General features: G+C 46.0%; 2 protein-coding genes across 12 annotated transcripts in view; one reads left to right on the top strand and one right to left on the bottom strand.

Moving 5' to 3' along the window:
- Atp6v1h (ATPase H+ transporting V1 subunit H) overlaps window positions 1-4,756 on the bottom strand; it is a 172,177-nt gene extending 167,421 nt beyond the window's left edge. The window contains exon 1 of one of the 2 annotated variants that reach the window (XM_087185499.1): window positions 4,322-4,756. The gene's annotated coding sequence lies outside the window, so the exon portion shown is untranslated. The remainder of the gene's footprint in view (window positions 1-4,321) is intronic. The other variant, XM_004837513.4, reaches the window with a different exon arrangement.
- The window catches only part of Rgs20 (regulator of G protein signaling 20), a 66,246-nt gene continuing 50,638 nt past the window's right edge, over window positions 4,429-20,036 (top strand). For 4 of the 10 annotated variants that reach the window (XR_015440541.1, XR_015440539.1, XR_015440540.1 and 1 more), the window contains exon 1: window positions 5,008-5,914. Coding sequence is in view for 3 of the 10 variants with exons in the window: in XM_087185525.1 (XP_087041651.1) it covers window positions 5,849-5,914 (66 nt within the window). In the remaining 7 variants the exon portion in view is untranslated. Of the gene's footprint in view, window positions 4,566-4,934; window positions 6,691-20,036 lie in introns of those variants that run through there. The other 6 variants (XM_087185570.1, XM_087185550.1, XM_087185543.1 and 3 more) reach the window with 6 other exon arrangements.

Below are 20,036 nucleotides of genomic sequence, written 5' to 3'. Positions count from 1 at the left end.
AGTGGCACCGCACCTGCCAGGCAAGTGCAAGGTCCAGAGTTCAAACCCTGATACAGAAAAAATAGATAAATAGATAAATAAATAAATTTTAAAGAATAGTGGTTTATTTGGCTCACAGTTCGGGAGGCTGAGGAGCCTAAGAGGTGGCACCAGCATCTGTTCGGTGAAGCACAGGGCCTCACAGAGAGAGGTAGAACACAAGCCTGAGACAGTCCAGAAACAAAGCCAGTCCAGAAATAGCCCATTAATCCATAAATGAGGGCAGAATCTTCATGATCCAAGTACAGTCTCACCTCTGAACACAGGGACCAGGGAGGGACCAGGTTTTCAGCACATGAACTTTTGAGTGATGCATTTAATTCACAACAGACAAAATAAGTATTCAAATAAAGCCCTGCTCCTACCCTAAGCCCTTCATTTTGTTAGTAGTACTGGTGGGGAGAACAGAGGTCCCAGTTATTTGTGCTATAACAGGGCAGACAGAGGCTTCCAGTGGTGCCCCCGAGCCCAGACGTATTGGCCTCAAAGTAGCTCTCATTTCTGGCTTGCTCCACTTCTGTTCCCAGGCCCTCTTTCCTCATTACCATTTCCTTCATTATAACAAGATCTCTATGACTTCTCAAAATAAGCTTTAGGTGTATTTACATTTTAAATGTTATTAAAAGAATGGATGAAGCCAGAACTAATTATGAACTGCAGAGATACTCTTTTTAATAATAATATTTTCACTAGGAACATTGAGATTCTAAGTGAACCATAATAGAAACATGTTATTAATAGTTTGGTTGTCTTGCAATTAATAATAACCTGTAACTCTAATAGCCATGCTCTGTTTAGTGTATTTATTGCCACCTTCTAACCTGTATGATTTATAGTCAGTGCAGGCAAAGAGTTCCCTTTTTTTTTTCTTTTTTTTTTTGGTACCGGGGATTGAACTCAGGTCCTTGTGCTTGTGCAGCAGGTGGCAAAACCACTGAGCTAAATCCCCGGCCCAAGAGTTCCCTTTTTTGATCAATGTTAGCTAGATTCTTAGATCCTAGAGAAAGAACTATGACTCTAAATAACAAAATGAAAATATATGATTAAATCACTTCAAGATGGAGTTTAAAATTAAAATTCAGGAGAAAATAGATCAATTCGTAAAATTAAGTCTAATCTCAAATTCTGTCCTGTGATTTAAACCCTAAAGGTGCTTAGAATGTTTTGGTAAAGTAGTTTAATTCTGCTATGGGTGTTTTCTTTATGAAATGGTTCTATTTAGGTAGGAATGAAAATCTTCAATATGCCTTTGAAAGAGGTGAGACATTATTTATATTGGTCTGGGGTGCGGTGATTGTTCTAGTTCTATAAAGGCTTTCTGGTCATTGTTCAATAGCCAGCCTGGTCAGGGAATGGCTATTCGATCAGAATAAATATTCCCTAAGTAAGATCAGTGCTGTCCATGATTGTTTCATTTTGTGGCTATAATTACTGAAACTCCCAGACTGCTATCTAGAATCTGGCCCAAAAGGCAGACAGGGCCCTCTTCGGGGCAGCTCAGGCCAGCTGAGGGTCTTTCCTCAGATAACTGTTCTCAGATCAAATTCTGTGGCCACATTTATACTGTGGCAGGCCCTTGCTGAGAGGCCTGAGGAAGCCAATGGATTCCAGCACCCCACACCCACCAGGCTTTACACTGGTTCCCACACCAGGGCCAGGCTCACAGAGAAAGCAGGCCTGAGCCAGAATGGCGGCGGGAAGGCCAATCCAGGCAAAGGCAAACTGTGCGTATCTCTGGAGCAGCAAAGGAGCGCGAGCTCTGCTTTTCCGGGATCACTGGGACTTTTATTTCGTCGGAACATTTCCACCACTCCCCTCACTAGAGGCTCTATCTTGAACTCCAGGACCGAAGCAAAATGCCTAATGAGGCAAGGGAGGGGAAGGGGCTTACAAATGACTTGGGAAGAAGGGCTGGGGAGAAAAAAAGAAGGGTCAGGTTACCGGCTGTCACAAAATCTTGTGAAAACAGGAGCTGGAGACGCCAAATTCCGGCACCCACGGAAACCCCTTGCAGCAACTTGTGACCCCCTCAGAGTTGAGTGTGAGTCGCAGAAGAGCGCAGGGCGCTCACTTTCGGAGTTTTCATCCTCACTCAAGCTGCTAGGCGAGGGTGAGCTGAGAAGGTCTTGAGTGTGCACAGTCAGGCTCTCGGTCGACGGGGACCTGGCCAGTCCTTTCTTGACTTCCTGCAGTAGGGTTCCTCTGGCCCACACGTCCAGGCCCGCTGAGGTTCCTGCACTCTCGCTGGGCGGCGGAGCCGGGTCACCAGGCCGCCGAGCCTCGAGCTGGAGCAGACTCTGGGGTGGGGCCGAAGTTCCCTGCAGGTGGGTGCGGGTGAGGCTGTGACCCGCTAACGTCCAGCCGCCCAAGCTAGCCGTGCACGCTGGCCAAGGGCCGAGCCAGTGCTTTATTCCCTGCCGGAGAGTCGCCTCCTTTGCCCTCCTCCCGGGCAGGACGACCCTGGGCGGCTAAGTTGCAGGTCGTCCCTGCCGGCTCAGAGTTTTCCAACTCGCCCATTTGCCCCCCTCAAGTGAGCTACTGGCCCTCCTCCAGAAGCCTTCCCGGCTCCAGCTCCTAAAATAAATGCACCATGCCAGAAAAGAGGGGAAGAAGGATCATGTGACCCAAAAGAACGAAAATTCTAGAACGACCCCATTCTCCAGGAAAAGGTAATGAGGGGAAGCGAAACAGTGTGAACTTACTCGGAAATGCAAACCGAGCTCAACTCCGCCGGGCGCAAACAAGCGACCGAAAGACAAGTCAGCCAACGCGCTCGGCGGCTTCCCAGAAAGGGCCTCATGAATGAGAATGGGTTGCTAGGTTTCCTCCCTTCCTCCTGACAATCGCTTCCCACAAGATTTCCACCGCCGAAAGAAAACAGGCAGGGCCTAGTGACAGCAGAGGGGGGAACGCTGCCAGCACCGCCCACGAGGGCGCCTGGGGCAGCTCCCGCCTTCAGGACCCTGGAGAGCGTCCGTCGCGCCCCCGGGACCCGCGCCCAGCGGTGCGTGGCGCGCTCCCCTCCCGTGCTTCCCCAGGCTGTCACTTTTATCCGCTGCTTCCCGCCTCCACCTTCGTTTTTCTTGGCAACCACCACTCTTGTTTTTCACACAGATTAAACTGTTTTTTTGTTTTGCTTGAGGGGAGGTTTGGGATTGGCCGAGTTAGTTTTAACTACACTAAACTTGCGCCCCAAGAGGCACTGAAAGTGAAGACTCAAAGAAAAGGCCAAGTGGCTTTCACAAGCCACTGAGTTCAGCTCCTTTATCAATGAAGATGAACTCAGACTAAGAACCATTCACAAGGTTAGCTGTGAAGTTAGTAGCAATGCTCAGTCTAGAAGCTTGGGTTCCGGACTTATACTGATTCCTAAGATACTTTTTATTCACTCTCCATGACAAAAAAAATCTACCTTCACCCTCATCACTTAGGTCTCTTATGCAACAGGTGGAAGGGCAAAAAGGCTGCGTTCCTGAAAATAAGACAGACACACGGAATTCAGAAAGGATCCGTAGTGATCGTCCCAACCTGAGTGCTGGTCTCCGCTGCACTCAGCTAACCCTAAGCCGAATTCATTAGTCAGTCCCTTTCTGCACCCAGCGGGAGCCAGGTCTGGGATCCCTCGGGCACCGGCGGCGGCTACTATCCAAGCCTCCCTTGAACAACTATCCCAGTGAAACCTGGTAGCCAAGTCCAGCTCTGCGCAAAAAAGACAGCTAGAATGAGGACGGATCAGAGGAGGAAGGGCAAGATGGAGGGGTGAAAAAGTGAAGGAAGATTTTTCACCCAAAGTCTAAAAGAACCAAGAGTTGTGAGCACAGACTTTTGTACACACGTGTCGCATCCAACGTGCAGACAAATTCCCTGAGAAAGTTAACGTGCGGATTCTGGTACTGGAGGTTGGAACAGGGCCAGTGACTCTGCATTTCTAAGGAGCTCCTAGATACTGGAAACGCAGCTGGTCCCCTGGCCACGCTGGAGCGGCACCGAGTTAGAAAGGGGGGAAGAAAGAAGGGGGGGAACCCAACACGAGGCCTTTTCTCCCGCTCTCACTGACCTCCTCTTGCACCCCTAAGTAACTCTCGCAATGCGGTGGTAAGGGCCTCATCTAAGCGGCTGGAGCCGACAGTAGCGGTAACGGTGCGCTGGTTTGTTTCTCTTTCCCCCACCCTGCCCTTCCCACGCCCGCCCTGCACGGTTCCCAGGCTCGCCCGCTGCCCGAAGCTGCTCGGCCTCCTTCCTAGCCCGATCCCCAGCCTCACGCGGTTCTTCGCTCGCTCACCTTCTCCGGCGCCCGCCTCCTGAACCTCCCCAGCGGCGCCCGGACTTCTCCCCTCTGCTTCCTGCCCCGTGGGCCGCCCGGCTCTCGCGGGGGCACGAGGAGCTGCCCGGCCGCCTCTCGCTCCTGCTCGGGACAGCGCCGGCCCTGCCCGGCCGACCCCCGGGGGTCTCACGCCGAGGCTGGCTGATCGGGTCGCCCAGCCCGGAGAAGAGGAGGCCAGCGCCGGCAGGGTTTGCCTGTGCCGGTAAGTACTGAGCTCCTCCCGGCCCCCCGCGCAGCCAGCCTCTCCCACTCGTTCCTGGCCGCTACAGACCCGCTCCACCTGGGGCGGGCAGTGGGAGGACGGAAGGTCGGGGCGCAACGCTCCCCCCCCAACCGGTGAAATCACCCTAAGCTACTTTTTCCTGGGCCATTCGGTCCCTGCCCGCGGTCTTTGGAGCGGGAGGGAGCCCTCCCCCCCCTCCTCCCCTCCTCCCCCTCCTCCCCTCCTCCCCTCCTCCCCTCCTCCCCTCCTCCCCCTCCTCCCCCTCCTCCCCCCTCCTCCTAGGCGGCTTTTCAAACTGGGCGCGAAGCGTCCGAGCCCTCCTCCGAGCCCCCCCCCCCACGCCTCCGCGCGCTCCAGGCGCTCGCCCTCCCACTCCCCAGCCCTCTCCGCGGACCAGGGAGGAAATGACGTGATGTTATTTTTGTGTCAGGTCAGTTATTCCAGTCCTCGAGCGCTGAGGCTTACTGCCCCGCCGCGACCGCTCCCTCCGCGCTCGGCGACCTCAGAGCTGGGCGCCAGGGCTTCCCCGCCGCCCAGTCCGTCTCCCCTCGCCGCGAACTCGGCAGTCCCTGGAGAAGGGGGGGTTCGGGGCGTCTGCCGAGGGACTCCGAGGCATCCTGCGTCGGGGGTTCGTTTTCTCTGCGCTCCACTCCTCCCCGGGTCTCCGGCTGCCGCCTCCAGGCTCTGGCTGACGGGGACGGGGTGAAGACCCCCTTTCCAGAGTGGGAGAACAGAACGAGAGGCGGAGGCTGCCCAGGGCCCGGGCGGGGGCCGAGCGCAGAAGCACCCGGGGCGCGCAGTCCACAGGCGCAGTTTGGGGGACTGAGCGCCGCCCGCCTCGCAACATTCACTAGGTCCAGGCGCGCGGTCCCGCACGCGCTCGGCCCCCGCACGCTCGGCGCGGGATGGAGAGCGAAGGTTTTGCCGACGCTGCCAACACTGGCTGGGCGTCGCACCCTCCCCCTCAGGGGTGAAGGAGGAGAGCTCAGGTCGGGGCGCAGGACTCGCCGCTGGGGGCCTGGGGAGGTGCCCCCAACCGCCACCGCCGCCGCCGCCGCCAGAGGGAGGCGAGCCCGGGATTGCCCAGCCCGCGCAGGAGGAGGGAGGGGGCGGGGAGCAGGCAGAGCGAGGAAGGAAGAGGAAGCGAGAAGTGGGCGAGAGCGAAGACGGAGCTTCGGGTAGGGGAAAGCCGAGGAGAGCAGTCGCGGGCGTAGTAAGGACCGCACTCGGCCTTGCCTTAAAGTAAGGCACACGCCGGACGCATGCGCACGGCCGGCGGGGGCGAGCGGGCGGGAGCCTCTCCGGCTGGTCGGGCGGACGGTGGGATCGTGAGTACCCGGCTCCCTCAGTGTCCCCGTTTTTCCTCTCGGAATCGCGCTGAGGCTTCGGGCTGGGAAGCGACAGCGTCGGTGCGGGCGCGCACGCTCGGCGGCACCCGGGGCTCGTACCCACCGCGCAGCCGGAGAGGGTGCGAGTCTGTTGCCCCTTTAGGAGCCCACCCCGGTCCGGTCCGGTCCGCTAGTCCGTGCGTGTCGGGAAGCGGTGTGGGCCGAGGTGCGTCTGTGTCTGAAGAGGGCCGTCGAGCCGAGACCAGTCTCTACCTGGTCCGCCAGGCGCCCGCCCGCGCCGTTCCAGCTCTGCTGCCCTGGGTCTCGGACAGGGTGGGGGACGCGGCAGCCGCTTATCGATCACCCCAGCACGTGTGGGAGCCTCGGGGCGGGAGAAAAGTGGGCGTCCGCACGGGATGGTGAGAAGGGCGAGGAAGGGAGCGGGCGTCTGAGGCGGGCCCTTTGAGCGCCGGTGGGAAGGGGAAGGCGCCGCCCCCGGAGTCGCAGCACCTCCCTTTCGGAGACGGCGGCCCGGGCGGGGCCCGAGGAGCAGGGCCGGGGAGCGTGGCCCGGCGGGGACGGTTTGGTGCCCGAGTTTACCCAAGACGCTCTTCTCGCCCCCGGAAGCTGCACGGACAGATCTGCCCCTTCAGGTGCCGGCGTCGTGGAGACTGTCTGTGGACAAACCCGGCGCTTGGTCTTCCCCACTTTCGGAGCTGCGCTGGGGAAGTTGGAACGAGTCCGGGCGCCCGGCGGCGCGGTCGGAGGGTGGCGAGGTGGGCCGCTGGGCGGGACGGAAGCGGGCGCTGAGAGGAGGGTCTGGGTGCGCGGCTGCCCTCCAGCGTTGGCCGAGAGACGGCAGGCAGGGACAGCGTCGGCCTCTTTGGGGTAGCTGTGTGCACAGCGATCCCCCCGTCCACTCGTGGGGGGGACCATAACGGGGTGAGGGCTTGAGAGAGCGGCTCATCGGGATAGCGCTGGGCCTTCGGGGAGGGGGGGAGAGGTCATTGTGCTCCGCAGCCTTCTTGCATCGGAAAGAAAGGGCGAGAGGTGGTGGGCGTTGCAGGGAGGTTGTCAGAGGGGGCCACCACCTGCCCACCCCGCCCCCACCTGTGGAAGAAGCTTTGGGGAGAAAGGGCGAGAGGACTGGATTGGGTCCTGAGCTTCCCAAAGTCTCCAGCATCCGAGCAGTTTGGGCCAATGAACAATACCAGCAGCGAGCAGGACGAGGTAGGAAAAGTACAGGGCCAGAAAGGGAGTGACGGCTGCTGTCCTGCGCCACCCGCGGCGGACAGGATGGAGAGGTCTGTGTGGTGGTACAAGATTTCTATCCCGGAGGGGGAGGGCGAGGGCGAGGGCGAGGGCGAGGGCGCTAAGTCTCTCCTGTCCTCCCTTCTCAGCAAGTGCAAGAGGCCAATCCTTCTAAGTGAATCCCTAGTCCACACCCTATTAGGTGTCCTGCTGAAGTTCTCGAGTTCCCTGTGGATCCCTCTCCCCTGCTAGCTATAGCGCTCGGAGGCATCAGTCATCTGCCCTTGCATGACTTGGCTTCAGTTTCCTTCTGGTGGCTTCAAACCATAGAATTAACCAAACAAAGATCCACGTTTAGGAAACGATTTGGCTTCTCCCCGGACTTGCCAAGGACACTTTAAATGAAATGACTATCTTTAAATTCCTTGGCACAATCATGATTTGCGTTTTACTATTTTTGTTTATTTTATTTTTGCACAAAACCTGATTTTCTGTTGGGTCTCTTCCTATGTATCTTCTGTTCATTAAGTAGCATCTTTTGTTGTATGTATAGGTACCTCATGGAATAGGCAACATTATCTCATGGATAAGAGTCCTGGGATCTTTAGCTGTCAGTTCAAATCTCCAGCTGTCTGTGTGACTTTAGGCAAGTTACCTAACTGTGCCTTAGGATAAATAGAAGTGTCCATTTCATGGTGTAGTTACTGGCATTCTATAGATTAATACAGTAGAGCTCTTAATAACTTCCTGGCACCAAGTAAAAGTTATCATGAAGGGCTGGGGATTCAGCTCAGTGGTTTCCCCGCCTGCTGCGAAAGCACAAGGACCCGAGTTCGATCCCTGGTACAGAAAAAAAAAAATTATCATGAAGATGATAAGTTTGTTCAGTGGACTTCAAAATATAAAAGAACAGGAATAAAAGGTGTTTTCGTCTCTTTAAAGAGTAGGTACAAAGAAATAGATGTCCCATCATCAAAATCAGAAGAACATTTTTCTACTATTTAAATGTAAATAACAAGGCCTTTTATAGATGGACCTTTTATGAGATCCATACAAGCTTCAAAGAGCATTTGAAGGAAATTCTCTCCAACCTTCAAAAAGAGTTCACTTTACAAAATAGATACATTTTTAAAAATTTATGAAGTTTGTTGGTCCATTTTAGGTGTACAATATGATGACATTCATCATTGGAAATTTGCACCTTTACATGATGTATCTTGGTCTTATTTTTTTCCCCATTCGCCTGCCCTCCCTTCAACCCCTGCACCCCTCCTTATTTACAAAGACTTTATCTCCGGTTTTCCTTTTCTCATATTTATTCCTTTCCCTTCTTTCTTTTCGCCTAGCCCACCTTTCCCCTTCCCCTTTGGATCTTTTCTTCCTATTTCACATTATCTATTATATATTTTCATCCTTATTTACACTTTTAGTTTCTCACACTAGAGAAACTATTCGGTATTTACACAAGTGTGTTCTCTTTATTTCACTTAAGGGTGTGGCCTCAATGTGCATTCATTTAGCTATAAATGTCTTTAGTTTCTCATTCTTTATGGCTGAGTAGTACTCCATTTTATTTTAAAAATCACATCTTTATCCAGTCTCCAGTTGATGGAAAATTGGGCTGCTTCCAAGTTTTAGCTATTACAAACTGCCATTATGAACATGGGTGCACATATACCACTGTGTTATGTTGCTTTTAGTTGTTTTGGGAAGATACCCAGCAGGGGAATAGCTGGGTCAAATGGGACCTCTAGTCTTAGTTCTTTGAGGTCTCTCCATACTGATTTCCACAGTGGTTGCACCAGTCTGCTCTCCCACCAACAGTGGAGAAAGGTTCCTTTCTCCCCACAACCCCACCAGCATTTGTTATTGGTGGATTTCTTGATAGCTCTGGGGTGAGGTGGAATGTTGGCATTGTTTTCATTTGCATCTCTCAAATGACTTTCAAAGTTTTGTTGAAAGCGTTTTCATAGGACAAAACATACATTTTAGAAGCACAAGTTAAAAAGGGCTGGGGAAGTGGCTCCATGCTAAAGCATCTTACCTGACATGCCCCAGGCCCTAGGTTCAATCCCCAGGGGCCCTAGGTTGGAGGTGAGGGGAAGGAAAATATGTGCTAAAGACTGCTCTGTGGGAAAACATAGTGCATGTGGACATAATATTTACAAAAATTCAGCACCTTTACTGAAATACTGTATTGAGTCCATTTTATTTAAGAGAATCTGCAAACTTTCTTGGGAACTAGAGGGGCTAATTTTTCTGAGAGCATTGTAAACATTTCTCTATAATGTTTATTATGTCAGAAATGCAGAACAATGACAACTGGATGACTTAATCTACCCCTACATTTTGCATATGAGGAAACATTCAGATTAAGCCCCCAGCTCATTAGAAGCTAAAATAAGGTTAGAATTATATGTTCCTCACTCCCCAGGGCTCTTACACACCACTTTTATGATTTCCTATTTTCTGCCAACTTGTAAACCTTTCACGAATAGGACACCAGAAGGTCTATATAAGGAGAAAATATACAAGTGTGTGTTACAGGCAGTAGTGGTGTGGCTACTGTTGTCCACAGCTTTGTCATGGCCTTTCACAGAATTAGGCATGACCACATGATTTGCCTCAGCTAAGCTGAGGTCACAGATCAAGCTAGAGAAAATTTAAAGCTCTCTAAGGTATGCATTCAGTTGTATGTGTTATTAATCCCTTGAAAAAGTTTTATATTACAAATCATTTTTAAACTCTTCTTAAAATTTCCTTCCTGCTACCTTTGCTATGAGAAACGCTTTTAGGAAAGGCTTTCAAAATTGCACTAATTTTATTTTTCCAGATTTTGTGGACTAGGAAGAGTGAAGAGAAAAACAAAAAGCTTTCTTATTTTAATTCAATAGCCTAGTTAATGGTTTCATTCCAGGCCCTTGATTTTCACTTCCTAAAATCCTGTCCACTGCTATATGTGGCAATCCAATGACTTCCATCTTCCATGGGTGGTGCAGATTGTAGGTTATAGATCTAGCCCTCACATGAACAGTTTAGGAATTATATGGCAGAGACTTGTGGGTAAGCGTATGGACTTGCACAGTTATTTATAGGAATAGTGTGTTTTCTAGGGAAGGTACTTCTAGGAATTGTGCCTGCATCCTGGAGGAAGGAAACTGGTTCTTCTCTAGTGTGTGAACTATTTATCTTACCCTTTACTGCATCGGCTACTCCATGACCTTGAACAGAGATAGAGGGTGTGCAGCAGGGATTGACTTTTTAGCTTGCTTTCAAGCTAGTTTAACAGAACTGAGTTTTGAAATCACACTAAATCCAATCCCAATATGATTAGAATGTTAATCACTGTCCAAATGGGAGTCTTTCAGATTGGTTCTCAGTGCACCACCAGGTGACTCACCATTTGGGCTTCTATTCAACAAGTACGGTGTCAGCAACAAAGAAAGTTCACTCCGAGTCAGAGCTTACCATTTAGTACAATAAGTGTGAGTCATTGTCTAGGGCACCATCTGAGATGGTCCCTAAATGTGACCTTGAGCAGCACACTCCAGAGTTGGGACTAGAAGCAAGGGGTTAGACAGTTCATAGAACAATTGAATGAGCTCTTGCGGAGGCCATTCACCATAAAGTTTGGTACCACTGAGCGCTCAGTGTAATATTAAATGATTAGGAATCCATAGACTAGAGCACCTTGATTCTAAACCAGCTGATGGTATTTTAACTAAATTTGCATGGATCATTTGTGAAATATGAATAATCTGCTCAATTGACCATGAGTGATATTCCACATGAATTACTTCCAAAGTCATTGAAGCCAGTTGACTTTTCTGGTTTCTCGTTATTAAGTAATTTTACTCGAAATTGTAAAATCCTTTTTGATAGGTATGTATTAGTATTTGGATTTTAGACAAAGACATCTCATGAAAAGTTACCCAGTAGTTTTACCATGTCACCTCTGAAGCTAACTGAACAGTCATTCTCAAGAATGCTGTAGAAAACAAGTTTGAGCTGCTGCTTTAAGGATAACAACATTTACCCCACCCCCACTGTTTGGTTTTTTTGGTGCTGGGAATTGAACCCAGGGCCTTGCTCATGCTAAGCAGTGCTGTCTACCACTGAGCTACATCCTGGGTGCTAGATGCAGGACACTTCTACTCCTAAGTCTGTATGGCTAGAATCGATACAAAAACAGAAAGAATTATGCAACTTATTCCTTACCCTACCCTTGAAAATTACGTTTATGTCTCAGGGTGGGGTATAATGAGATTTAAGGGACTAGTAAATTTCTTAATTCGTGCAAAAATGTCATTGATAATTAGAGATGTTATATCCTTGCAAATAAGATACTGTATAAGGGATCTACCATATACCTTTATTGTGTTTTTATATGTGTTTTAGTGATAACCTGGCTACTAATTCATATATCTCCTGCTCCATACAAAAGTATAGATACTTTGTATTTAACAGAGACTTTACATAAAGAGTCAACTCATTCTCATTTATTGTAATTCCTGGAAAATTCAGATTGTTAAAATTCTTTAATAAATTTGACTGTTTTTTATAACTGAAGCAGAAGTTCTACATAAATGTGCTAGGTTTCAGTGAGGAGCAATTAGGTACTGTTGTGAGATTCACAATTACTTTCTACTTTATTTACTTACAAGTGTACTACACATCTTAAACATACGACCCTGATTCCCCAAAAATAAGACCTAACCAGAAAATAATCACCCTTGAAACTAGAGACAAAAAATGCCAGCCCCAAATCACCTTGCCTTTCCTGCCCATTACAAAGTAGCCACCAAATAAGAGAATGGTGAGGTGTAATCTTCTGCATGACACTGGTCATCACCATGGTAACACCCACCGCTTGTTTTCCAGTTGTCTTATTTTGGGGGAAATACAGAACTTAATAAACTTTGCATAAGTGTACTACTGTATAACCACCATGGTGGATCAGGGTTTTTAATCTTAGCATTATTGATGTTCTGTTAACTAATTCACTGGGGGAGGGTACTGTCCAGCATGTTTAGCGCCATCCTTGACCTCTCTACCCTTTGGATCCCAGTAGCACCCCTCCCTGGATATCATAACGAAAAAATGTCTGTCTTTAGATATTGTCAGATATTCCATGGGGGACAAAAACATCACTCACACTGATTTGGGTCAAAATACAAAATACTTCCAGGCATGGTGATGCCCGCCTGTAATATCAGCTCCCCAAGAGGATTGCAAATTCAAAGCCAGCCTCAATGACCTTGTAAGAGCTCATCTAAAAAAATAAAAAAGAGAGCTATAACTTGGATCCCCAGTAAGATGACAGATACATAGATACATAGATAGATTGATGGGAATAGATGCTGATTGATAGATAGATGAAATATTTTCAGCTCTTTCACCCTGTAAAACCCGGCCTTGCTTCCTCTCAGGCAGCGCTCCCATATAGCCTCTCTCACCATATGTCAGCTATGCCTGTTTTTGAATTTCACATTGTACAGTACATACTCTGCCTCTGATTCATAGTTCTGCATTGTGTTTTTGAGATGCATTCTTGTTGTTGCCTGGACTGATTTTTCAATGTGCAGTGTTCTTTTGTGTGAGTACACCACAGTGCATTTGGAATTGTTGCTGATGTGGAACTATTATGAGTATCACTAGAATGGACAGTCTCATCCATGTCTTTTGACTGGGTAAAAGCACAGAAGCGATATTGCTGAGTAATAGGTCACTGTGTGCTTAGCTTAGTAGATGCTGCCAGTTGATACTTCTACTTGCACAGTATATATTGCTTCATATCCAGTGAAAAATGGGCCATCAGTCTTTATTATTATTATTTATTTGTAGGAGTTCTGTGTGTGTGTGTGTGTGTGTGTGTGTGTGTGTGTGTGTGTGTGTGTGGTACTGAGGATTGAACCCAGGGCTTTCTCACTGACCTAGATCTCCAGCTCACTCTTTCTTTCTTTCATTCATTCATTCATTCATTTATAGGCAGGGTCTTGTTAAGTCACTAAACTGCCCAGCCGGGGCTCAAATTTGTGATCCCTCACCTCAGCCTCCCAGAGACTGGTATTACAGGTGTGCATCATCACATCTGGCTTGTAGGAGTTATTTATATATTTTGAATACATGTTGTCAGTCAAAAATGTATGTATTTTGATGACTGTGTGCACTGCAGATGTCTTCTTTGAGTCCGTGGCATGTCATTAAGCTCTTATCCATTATCCATAACATATTCTGTTTAAAAGTCATGCTTCTTTGAAGGTAATTTCTTTTTTTCTTTGGCTGGTTTAAAGTTTTTCTTTTTGTTTTTGGCTTATCACAGTGAACATAATATGCATAGGTGTGGTTTTGTTTGTACGTACCATCTTCTGGGTGCACTGAATTTCTTGTATCTGTAGATTTATGTCTTCTTATTTTCTTCCTTCTTTTAATTTTTATTTTTATTGGTACATATTTGCAGTACATAATGAATCTATTCCTGGTGGGGGAGTTGGTATATGTACATAACACACCTCCTTTTCCTCCTCCCTCCTCCCTACTCCAGGTTTGTCTTTCATTAGCTTTGAACATTTTTCACTCTATCTGCACCTTTTGTCATGATTTTCGTCTCTTTCTCTTTTTCTTTCCTGGGACGTATTTTGGAATTTTTTTCCTTTTTCTCTTACTCTCTGCTCTGTTTAGTCCACTTTTTCCTCTCTTCTTCTATCCAAACCAAGCTTGTGCTCTGTCAAACCAAATGGTGAGTTGTTTGTATAAGAACTTTATTTTTTCTAAATATACTGTGTTCATTTGTTTCTTTTAATAAATTTAAATTCTAAGATGAAATTCCTCATCTTTCCATCAATTTAAACCATTCCGTTCTTTTCTACTGAATCCAGTATTAAGATTGTCTGTGCTCCTGTATCTGTCGTTTGTTTTTTAAACATTGGTCACATTCTTCCGTCTATTTACCTATCTAGTACTTTTTACTGGATGTAGAGACTGTACATAAATAAACTGTGTAGGTTCAGATCTGCAGGATTATTTCTTCTCCAGGATGAGGCCCTGATCATTAAATGCCTAGCAGGTAGGAAATGCCAGGGGCAGTTTTTATAAGCTGAGGACTAACTATGTTCATTCTTGTTCCTCAGGAATTGTCTCCTGGGGATTGAGAGCCTGGTGGATTTCGAGCTCCTCAGTCTTAGAAAGGGAGACTCAGCATCAGCCTTAGAAATTAACAGCTTTGCTTTTTGCCTCATTTTTTTCCCACATGGCCTCCTCCTTTGGTAAATGTCTTGCAGGGGTTGGCCATGTGTGTGGCATGTTACTAAAGATTCTTGTTCTCCTTTGTGTGATGTTAGTTTCTTTATATCCTCAGCTCTTGCTTAGAGTTACTAAAGGCCCCCAGGGGAGGAAAACTGCTGGTGACAGACTGCTCACCTTAAAAGGGCCTCCCTCCTGGAAACCCTAGTTAAATCAGTCTTCTTTGCTTCCATAGCTCTCTGGTTTCATTAGAAATATAACTTTAGCTATTTATCTGGCTTTTTAAGTTGTTTTATAGGAACAGCAATCAGCCTTGACTTAGTAAATTTTTTTGAGTTAGCTTTTCTCTGTCTTTGAACATTTTCATCTTTCTGGGTTTTGTTTTTGTTTTTGTTTTGAGGCAAGGTCTTGCTATGTAGCTCAGGCTGGCCTTAAACTCACTGTGTTGCCCAGGCTGCCTTCAAACTCATGGCAGTCCTCCTTCCTCAGCCTCCCAAGTGCTGGGATCACAGGTGTGCACCACCACGCCCAGCTGTTTTATTTGTTTTGTTGTTTGTTTGTTTGTTTGTTTGAGATAGAATCTCGCTGTGTAGCCCAGCCTGGTCTCGAACTCACAATGGTCTTCTTGCCTCAGCCTCCTGAGTGCTGGGACTATAAGCATGCAAAACTATTTCCAGCCTTATCATTTCCTTCTTTTTTTTCTTTGTTTTTGTTTTTTGTTTTTATTTTATTTCTATTATTATTTATTTCTAATGGAACTCAAAAATGACTATTCCGAGTTAGATCACCGGTACCAAAAAAAAAAAAAAGAATATTAATATTTTCTACTTGTAAAATGAAATATACTGTATGTCCTTTCAGATTAAAAATGTTAGTAGGAAATAAGTGTGTTATAATTTTTGCAATCTTTATCCTTCACACTGCAGCTGTGTTTGAAAAACGTGAGTATCAGAATGAAGCAAAGATGAGCTCAAATTTTGGCTTTGCTCAGTCCTTTTGTGAGCCTCTAAATCTGAATGTGTACAGTTGCGATAATAACACTTTTGATATTAAGTATCCAGTAGAAGGTTCAAAAGAAAAAGTTAGTGCCTGGTACCTATTATCATTATTCCACCAATATTTATCCATCATTATTTTAAACTTCTGACCATGGATCATTTTACTTTAAACATTATATTTTTGAATAATTCTATTTGTCACAGATTCCAAAATGTTTACCACTCAAAAAACATTCTGAGAAAAGTTGTTTTGTGTTTGTATACCTGTACCCATAATCTAATGTCTAAGAAAATTCTACTGATAATTTATACTTGTCCAAATATTTATCATTTATAAGTTTTTTTAATTACCCCAAAACTGGAGAATACATATAGATAAAATTTAGTTGCACAAAGAATTGCATTCAGAATAATCACTCTCAGCAAGATTTATCTAATTGGGCTGGGGATGTAGCTCAGCGCCGTACAGTACCTGCCTGGCAAACGCAGGGTCCTGAGTTTCGTCCCCAGTACCAAAAGAAAAGATTTATCGAACTACTTTGGGTTATTTCCAATAAAGGTTTTTTTATATTAGCAATAAGAAAACAGTATTAAATATTAGGAAAAGATGAAGAGTATTTTCTAGAAAAAGAGCTGGTTGACCTTTGAAGAGGAGCATCTGCATAATTAATTTTTACATTAAATTTCCTTTACCAAGCTTCTCTTTTATTTTGACGTTGGCAATCATTTCTGAAAAAAAATATATACTGGACTAATATATGGGAACAACTAGATTCAGCTCTAAATCTGAGGTGAAAATAGTGATCCCGGAGACAGTTCAACGCACAGGGCTCTCTTGTCTTGGGCAAGAAGGTTGCTTCTAGTTTGTGTCCCAGAGGCCATGTCTCAGCCTTCAGTTCCTTAATGCAGTGACCACTAACTTCACTGCTCTAACCTTCATATTCTGAGAAGGACTGCACTCCTTACAATTTGTAGCCAAATTCAAGTCAAAGCACAAGATTTATGAAGCCCTATTTCATAATAACCTGGAATTTATCAAATTCTCCCTACAGCTAAATTTATGTTTTGTTTTGTTTCGTTTTATTTTATTTTGAGATAAAGTCTTCCTGGATTGCCCAGGGGGCCTTCACACTTAAAATCCTCCTGCCTCAGCCTCTCAAATAGCTGAGATCACAAGTATATGCCACTGTACCTGGATTTTAGAATTAAATGTTTGCTATAGTAAGTCACTTCTGGCCCTTTGAATAGCTTTTTAGAGAGTGCTGTTCTTTTGGAAAAACTAAGTATTTGTTAATAAAAATACCAGAACATTATAACTCAACCATGCAAACACATTTGGGTTTAAAGATGAATGAATACTGGGCCAGGGATTTAGCTCACTGGTTCCGCCACTTGCCTTGCAAGTGCAAGGTCCCAAATTTGATCCCCGGTACCAAAAAATAAAAATAAAAGATGAATGAGTACTAAGTATAAAAAAGGCAAAATTATGCAAAATTAAATAAGGTGAAAAACTCACCTTAGGGCTGTTGAAAAAAAATAAACGAAGGATTTTGTTATTTTCCTTAACATCTAATTTTCAAAATCATGAAGGCATGAGAACTATATATTCTGAGGTAGACAGAGAATATACTTGATTAAACATATAAAATCTGTTCTGAAAATCAAGAAACTACATACAGGTTTTTTTATTGGAAGAGATTCTTTTTGATCCTTTTTACCTACACCTTAGTAGTAGGGCTTTCTTCCTGGGTCTCTGTATCTAACTTCTTTATATTATATCTCCCCCAAAAAAGTTACAGATTGCTATGGTTCCATACAACAAATCCAAAATACATAACCACTAAACATGTCAATTCTTGAAAATCTCTTGAATTTTAGATCTTTTTTTGTTTATTTTTGTCTACCTAGTTGACACTTCAGCCAGGGGAGTGGAAACCTAAAATTCAGTAGATACTTTGATGCAAATTGTTAAAAACTAAAACCTTTAGGAACACAGATTCTCTGAGATGTTCCCTAGGCACAGCAAACTCAAACATCCCATCAGCTCGGCCTACAGAGAACATCTTGAAAAAGCTAAGATGGTGGAATAAGTAATGCACTAGAGTTCTATTAGCCTATTCTAATCCACAGCTGACCTGCTGGCAAAGGGACTCCAGAGGCACTTGATGATGGGCATCCAAAAATAGCTCAATTTATCTAATTGTGGCTTATGCACAGCTGGGGTGTGAACAGCAAAGTTCTGTGGGCAATATAATCCCAAACCTCAAGCCAAAATACTTAGGTTCAAGTCTGTTTGGAGGATAACTTAGAATGTCAGGTACATCTATAAGTCTGATTTTTTCCATTGATTAAAAAAAATAGTGTCTTGAAATTTCCACAGAAACATTTCAAAAATTAAATGTAAGATATGATACATTTGCTCATGTAGACACGGGGGGAAGTTGTGCATTTGTTGGAAATTATGAGTGGAGAGAGCAGGTTCTAATAAAGAATTTTGATTTACACTATCATGGATTGCCACTGGAGGTCTCAAGAGGGGACTAACATAATCCAGGCTCTATTTCAAAACAGTAAGATGTTTTAAAAGGCTTTGCAGGCCATGTGTTCTGACATTAGTCCATTTTGTATTACTGTAATGAAATACCCAAGGGAGAATAATTTTATAAAGGAAAGAGGTTTAGGGGGCCGGGGATTTAGCTGAGTGGTTTCGCCGCCTGCTGCCAAGCATAAGGACCAGAGTTCAATCCCCGGTACCAAAAACAAGAAAAGAGGTTTATTTTGCTTAGTTTTGGAGGCTCAAGGGCATGGTACCTACATCAGCTTAGATCTTGTGAGGGCCCTCTTGGGTACAATATCATGGGGGGAAACCCTATTTTCGGAAGAGATCACATCTTGAAACAAGCCAGACTGGGATCCCACAGTCCCTTCCAGGGACACACCCCCAATTAACCTAAGCATCTTCCACTAATTCCCACCTCCTAAAGGTCCCATCACTTCGCAGTACTGACAGCCAGGGAGAAAGCTACAGACACTTGAATGCTGGAGGATAAACCACATCCATAGCATTGCAGCTGTCTGTGGTTACTACTCTGCCACCGTAGCAGGAAAGCTCAGAGAGAAGAGGGTGGCTTGGGGTCTTACTGGAATAATCCCAGCAGGAGGCAGGGCCCGCCTGGCCTAGGGAGGGAGCAGCACAAATGCACTGTGTAGATCTGATGTAGCTGCTGCGGCTGCAGCCAGCAGATGGCCAGGATGGGAGAGGAGTGACAGTCACTGTGTGGATGGGAGTGGATTAGTGACCACGTACGACCATGGGGAAGACAGGAGGAAAAGCGGAGGCTCGGGACAGGGAGGCCCTAAAGCCTGGGGTATCCACCAGAGCCCCAGTTGTGGCATCAAGTAGGTCGTTGGATCACCTGCTTTTGCTTGGAAGGCAAGAAAGGTCCTGGGCTTGAGGCAGAAATGTGAACTTCTTGGGCTACTCATAATGTAGCTTTCCGTGCTGTGACTCGCTAAAGCCTTCTGAGATTATGGTAGGAAATGACTGAGCATAAGCCGATAGGGTACTGCCACTTAGAATCTGCATTTCCTTCAGTTATCTGTAAACAGTCTGTTGAGAGTTTCTATGTATTTACTCATACACATGGAGCAAATACAGCCCACTGTTTTTGTATGGTCTGAATACTAAGGATGGTTTTTACATTTTTAAATTGTTGGGTGAAAACCTCAAGGGAAGAATAATATTTTTGTGATATAATGAAATTTTACAGAATTCAGATTTCACTGTCCATAAATTTTTATTGAAATACAGCTCTGCTCATTTGTTTATATCTATGGCTGTTTTGCAGGGCAGAAGCAGAGTTGAGTAGTTGCAGTAGAGACTACGGGCCCTCATAGCCTACAATATTTATTCTCTTGTCCTCAGTAAAAACTTGCCTACTGTCTCCGATCTATAACATAAATACTCATATGGAATTTTACCAGGTTCCTTCAGGAAGTAGAAGTACAAAGGGTGTCTTAGTTACTTTCCTTGTTGCTGAGACAAAATACCCAACACCCAAAGTTAAAGGAGGAAAGCTTTATTTGGCTCACAGTTTGTAGAGGTTTCAGTCCATAGTTGGCTGGCTCCAAGGTAGGGTGGCACGGCAGAGGGGCATCACAGAGGAGAAACAGTTCATGGCAGGCAGAAGACAAAAAACAAGCAAGCAACAAGCCTGTTTCTGCCCCTTGTATTGTAACCAGGTTACCTGCCTTAGGGCAGGTAGTACTTACACCCTTAATCCTAGTGTTCTCAATCCTGGTATCGCACCATGGATCAATCCCAGCGTCACATACTCTAGATCCAGCCACCTCTGAAAAGCCTCACCTATGACCACATGAGGCTGTGGGGGCACATCTAGACCTAAGCCATAACAGATGGCCAATAAATACATGAAAAATGTTCACCATGGCTGGCCATTAGAAAAATCCAAATTAAAACAATATGACAGGGGCCAGGGGTTTAGCTCAGTGGTGCTGCCGCCTGCCCCATAAGCGAAAGGTCCTGAATTCAATCCCAAGTACCAAAAAAAAAAAAAAAAAATCAACATGACATATCCTGTTACTCCAGAAAGAATGGTCATCATCAAGAA

Source organism: Heterocephalus glaber, unplaced genomic scaffold (assembly GCF_053883595.1).
Source record: "Heterocephalus glaber isolate CG9 unplaced genomic scaffold, H.glaber_assembly_v1.0 deba00000281, whole genome shotgun sequence".
Classification (NCBI taxonomy): domain Eukaryota; kingdom Metazoa; phylum Chordata; class Mammalia; order Rodentia; family Bathyergidae; genus Heterocephalus; species Heterocephalus glaber.
The sequence above is the reverse complement of the archived record's forward strand: the minus strand, read 5'-3'. Positions and strand labels throughout refer to the sequence as shown.